We start from the raw sequence: 6,000 nt of genomic DNA on the forward strand, positions 1-6,000 counted from the left end.
TAATATCACTGCTTAGGACCAGCTAGAAATGGAAGAAAAGATTTTAGCAAACAAGGAGTGAGGTCAAATACAATAATCCAAATGACTGTTAAACTGGTACAGATTACTTTTCTGAAAATTGTAGACCAGGGCCTAAGTGTCTTAGATTCTATTTCTGGCTTTTCTCTGTTTCATTGTGTGATGTTGGAAAGGGTGAAAACGAACTAAAAAAGAATGGAATTATAAACACTATGTGCCAAATTATTTTCATTTATTATCCCTTCACCTTGAACTTCACTCGAACAAAACCTTGAAGGATAACTATTGTCAGCTGTAATTTTTCAAGTGAAAAGAAATCACAGGAGAGGTGAAAGTTAACTTAATATCACATCTTGTAAGGACTATGTTTTTTTCTACCACACTGGACTGTTATCTGGGTTATGTTTTCCCTTGTTTTTCTGCACAGCAAAGGTCACACCAGAGTAGCTGAAGGCTTGATCAACTCCAACATGCTACATTATGCCAATCACAGAATTCATTCAAACATCATTTCTTTTCTGCATTTGTTCTTTGTGTCAGGAAGTTCCTGTTAACATCGGAAGAGCTGGCGCTTGTGTCGTGGTGGTGAAGCTACCATAGAGCTATCTCATCGAAGGGAGGAGAACTGGATCACTTTCAGAAGTAGAGTAGGAAGAAGAGAAGAAGGAAAAAAAAAACATGTTATTTGCTTCAATTAGTAATCAAACGTGAAAATCCTTATGTCATTTTAATGTGTAGTTATGATTGCTCTCACTTGTGAAGGCAAAACAAACTTTAAACGTGAATTACATATAGGTGTTAAGCATCTGTGTCGTTCCAGCTGGTAGTATACATGGAAACCGACTTCTCGAAGTTTAGCCTCATTGCTTAAAAGTATTTAAAGGGAATTAACAGTGGCCAAGCTATGAAAGGTTATAAAAGCATATAACTTTTTAAGTCAAGAGTCTGAGAAACTAAAAATAGTTTCTCTTTTGAAAAAAAACAGGTACTCCATTATCTGGAACATAACTAAAATAAATGAGAACCTCTAAAGCTTAAACTATAAGGTCTGATTTTTGGTAAGACATCATTCCCTTATTCCAACAATATCCCAAATGGCTTAGTAATACCTCACATCTATTAATAGGAAACCTTCCACTATGTTGGTGAAGGGAAAAAAACTCATGCAAAACTCACTGGTATAATTCCGTATGATGATCACAGAATGTTAAAATGTTCACAGATTTGCTCTTTCACAGTTCCATCTTCCAAAGCACACAGGTAAATGTCCCTCAACATGTTGTCTTGTTAGATGTGTGGCAAGTCAAATGTGGCTGTACTTTCACCTGCACAATCTGTCCAATAATACAGTAACTATTTATCACATTGATACAAACTGTGACCTCGGCTGATAGTGGCAGGGCCTCAGTTGTAAGAAAGTAATACTCTCTTCAAACAGTTCTGGGACTTCTGTCAACACCCACCATTAAGTGTAACGTTTTCAAAATCAGTTTTTAAAGTGCGGTAGAATTGACAACGTGTTCTACAGTATTAACACGTGGACACATCCAAACGTTTGCCATCCATGGTTATTTCTGTATTTACCTTTTATGTAACAACACATGCTTTTCTGGCAATGGTATAGCCATCTAGTAGAAAATGTTAAGGATGTGCACACTACAATAAACATTTTTTAATTAAAAAAATAACAAAAAAGGTTAGTTGGATAGTCCTTTACCTTTAAATTTTTATTTGCATTTATCCCATTATAAAACTATTGAAGATAAAATGTTGAAAAAAACTTCTTCATGAAAGTAACGTTTCAAATAAATATACAGTTTCAGAATTTCCGCTATATGTTCTTTTAAACAGGCTTTGTATGGTAGTTATGTGAGACCAACAAGAAAAATGCAGCAACATGCTTATAAAATGTACTCTTACATGCTAAGTTTTAAAAAAAAGAGCAACATACGTTGTACAAAAACATTTGTACTTTGACAGATTGAATTTCAATAAAATCTATTTCTTCTGGTTATAAAGTGTGTGGCTTTATATGGTGAAATGCAGCTTGAATTGATTGTTTTTTATATTGATTGTCCCCAATAGGTAAAATCCAGTATTTCACTTTTTGTTCGGTATTCACTAGCATCTTTCTCGAGCTCCACCACTCGGCTCCCCTCAGGCTCTATGATGATGAGTGGCCCCACAACACCAGCATCTACTTGAGGAACTTCTAAGGGACAACCGTACCACACAGCAGTCGCAGGAGACTCCAGGGGACTAAACTAGCTTCCTCCTCCTACCTGCCTATGCCATCCATCAGCTCAACTGCGATGTGTTCGCTGTCCCTCTTTCCTAGAGAGGTGGCGCTGAAATCAGATCTCCCCCTAGACGGGCTGGGACGCAAACTCTACAGATTGTAGATTTTTTCCCTTTTCTTAAGGTCTGTAACCAGACGCTTACCCCAAGATCTTGGTCCAGGAAGAGACAAAAAGGCCATAAAACCTGTTTCCTCAGCGGTCATCATCCTGTCATCTTTCCCACGTGACAGTCATGGGAAATGGCAGGACAGGTCTTCCAGTTGCTCTTCCTCTTTGTATTGGACTTCCTTTGCAGCACAGTCTCTGTTGCTGGAGATGCAAAGCGACAGCCTAAACAGTGTCACCGGTATCTCTTTCCTAGTCTGTACATGAGATTCTGTGAACTGTCGGTTTACCGACCTGCCTCTCTGTACGTCAAAGGAAACGTCCAAAAAATGTGTATGGCTTTTTTCCCCCACTCTCTTGACAATACTTGTTTTCTAAGATTATTGCCTGCTGCATGCACACTAGGGAAAAATCCTCTTCTCCATGCTAACAGTTTAAAACTGACATCTTTTGTTCATGCCTCTGTTACAATCCTAAGCTTTCCCTTCCTTACACGTGCACAGAGAGAAGGCAGGCATAAACAATGGCAGAAATCGGCACATCTAGCAAAATGTGGGAACTCTTCATACCTGAGTATATGTTAGAAAATAACAGTCCATTAATATTCTTCAAAACCAGTATCCCTATATCATGAACATTGATCAAGAATTTATTGTGTCTTAGTCCCTAGTGACATTCATAAATCAAAGCTAAATTTACGAAATGTCTCCGAAATACAGGTCTATGTAATTTATGTTCCAAGTAACAGAATCATGATCTGACGGAGTCTCTTCTACAACGTCCAACTGCATTTGCTAAATCCACATTTTATCTGAGGTCATAGAAACCCTCATACAAATAGCCCAGTTGCATGTGCTAAATTCAGCATCTATCTGAGTGGTTAAATACTCTTATGTGGATCACAACTAATCAGAACTTAATACAACTGGGTCACATAGAGGTTCTGGCCACCATGGAACAACCAGTTTTATTTTTAAAATACGCCTGAAAAGATGGTGATAGACATTATTAAACTTATTATAGTGACCACATGGTAAGAGAATATAAATGTTTATGTTGTACATCTGAAACTAATATAGAAACCAATATAATGTCATATGCCGGCTATACTTTAATAAAAAATAAATGTATTATGCATGCTGTAATTTTGAAGAAGCCAAGATTAGAATATTACAATTAAAGCCCTGCAAAAAAATGTTACATATCTCCAGGATCAGAAATTTGATATGTTGGTCCAGGGGGATTTATTGGGAAAGATCTTCAGGCATCCTACTAAGAGATACTATTCCATTAATTTTTTTTATTATTATAAGTCCGTGGTATGATTATTCTTTGTGACTTCAGCTAGTGCCAAAATTCCTGGTAAAGAGGAAGTCAGGCATAGGCCAGCTTAATTTCACTACATAATGTAAAAGAAAAATCATATGACATGGATGCTATAAGGTACCGTGACAAGGACACATGCTTTCCACTACAGCACATTTTCTTCCAAGAACATACATCTTGGAAGAGTGTCATGTTTCATATTGGTCTAAAAACGGGACAAATTCATATTCCTGAAGAAGATGGCAACTTTCAAATGAGCTATTAGACGAAGTGCTTGTTTTACTATGTTGCCATATCTAAGGTAGACTTGAAGGTTTACTACCTGAGACCTCCTGAGACAGTGTTGTGATTAAAAACAGTGATACCCTGGCTGGTGTAGCTCAGTGGATTGAGCGCGGGCTGCGAACCAAAGCGTCGCAGGTTCTATTCCCAGTCAGGGCACATGCCTGGGTTGCAGGCCATGGCCCCCAGCAAGAGCACATTGATGTTTCTCTCCCTCTCTCTCTTTCTCCCTCCCTTCCTTCTCTAAAAATAAATAAATAAAATCTTTAAAAAATAAATAAAAACAGTGATACCTCATTTGAGGCTTTCTACAGATAGCCTCTGTCTTCCGGTACCATGCTATGTGATTTCCAGGGCTTTATTTCCATATCTGGTAAGTCTGTGTTTTTGCACTCTTTATTGTTTGGGACAACCCTGACTGTCCCTACGTTGCACAAAGTACCCCATGCCATGCCATGGTCTGCCCACGTTGACTGTCCCTGGTTTGCGTCCTCAGTGTGAGGCACTGTAGCTTTCCAGGCAGTACCAACTGCCTTGTGAGTGAAACAATATTACTCATCATGCCAACGGCACAAACACTGGGCCCAGATTAGCTCTGGAAGGAGAATCCCCAGCTACGGAGAAGGTGTCTGACCCAACAATGTCCAGCCTGTCCCACACTTGCCATGTTCGCATTTCTCTTGTCACTCTTTTACTTAACTGACTATTCTCACCGTCACTATGCTGGCCTGCAAAGATGAGATTTAGTTCCACTTAAATATTTTTTTAAGCACTGCCTGTATATCATTCACAGAACCAACTACCCCGAGCTGGAATATACCAAACACTGTGGAAGAGACACAGTATATTCGATCACAGACATAACCACAAGTCTGCAACCAAAATGCCTGACAAAGTCTTAAGTTTCTGGTCCTGACATAGTAAGCTTATTGCCCAGGCTCTGTACACCTTGTCCCACACTACGAATGCCATGAGAGATATTTATACTGAAGCCCGAGCTACCAAATTTATCCAGTAAAGATACAGGATGACCAGCTACACTTGCACTGCAGATAAACAACAGATGAGCTTTTGGTGCAAGGATGATCCGTACAGTAAGTACTAAGGGCATAATCACACTGAAAATATTTTCATTGCTTATCTGAACTTCAAGTCTAATTGGGTCTCCTATATTTTTTGGCAACTCTGATTCTATCTATCTATCTGCCATCCATCCAGCCATCCCTAGGGGACACTCTCATATTTCCTGAATACCTAACACTAGGAGAAAGTGCAAAAATGAAAGCTCATATTAGGAGATAGTCCAGCAAGCCACACAGCTGCCTCACTTGAGGAAATTTCTCTCCTCAGGTCTGTTGTACCAAGAAGCGAAGACCTAGACACAAGGCCAGCTGATGAGCCACCTCCCACATTGCAGGAGAGGAGGAACAGAACGGGATTAAAATCACAATGAATTTTCTAGGTTCGGCAGCTGGGGGCAAGGGGGAGAAGACAGGACAACCACATTGGCCGAACGACACCAGGATCCATAAATCTTTGAAACCCGCATAGGTGGCCTTCTGTGCTTTCTGGACTAGAAGAATTACCGACTTGTTAACAAGTATTTCTCTTTTTGGAAGACACACAGAAAGTGTAAATGAAGATACACTAGATGGTTCCCTGGCTACGTGTTTATTGAGACATTTAAAAATTTTCAAGTTTTGAAAAATTTCCATTCTTCTACTGTTGTCATTTCTGGGTCAGATGAGTTGCTGCCGTGTGAGTCTCATTAAATTTTATTGGTCATTATCCTCAGTGATGGATGAAACATAACATTTCATGTTACACAGTTGTATAGTAATAGGGGTCAAAAAGGACTCTTGGGACAAGAAGCTAGTTTTCTTAACTGGGGGATTTTGAGAGATGCTACAGGGATGAAAGAAAGCAGTTTTTAAAGCAAAAACACTGAAAGTGAAGGGACCAAAAACAA

General features: G+C 39.1%; 1 protein-coding gene across 1 annotated transcript in view; it reads left to right on the top strand.

Annotated features, from left to right (window-relative positions):
* KLHL4 (kelch like family member 4) overlaps nt 1-2,028 on the top strand; it is a 49,900-nt gene extending 47,872 nt beyond the window's left edge. Inside the window, exon 11 of the mRNA XM_028522847.2 lies at nt 559-2,028. Within this exon, the coding sequence (XP_028378648.1) occupies nt 559-618 (60 nt within the window). The 3' untranslated portion in view covers nt 619-2,028. The remainder of the gene's footprint in view (nt 1-558) is intronic.
* The last annotated feature ends 3,972 nt before the right edge of the window (nt 2,029-6,000 follow it).

The sequence above is a fragment of the Phyllostomus discolor genome, chromosome X (assembly GCF_004126475.2).
Source record: "Phyllostomus discolor isolate MPI-MPIP mPhyDis1 chromosome X, mPhyDis1.pri.v3, whole genome shotgun sequence".
Taxonomy (NCBI): Eukaryota; Metazoa; Chordata; class Mammalia; order Chiroptera; family Phyllostomidae; genus Phyllostomus; species Phyllostomus discolor.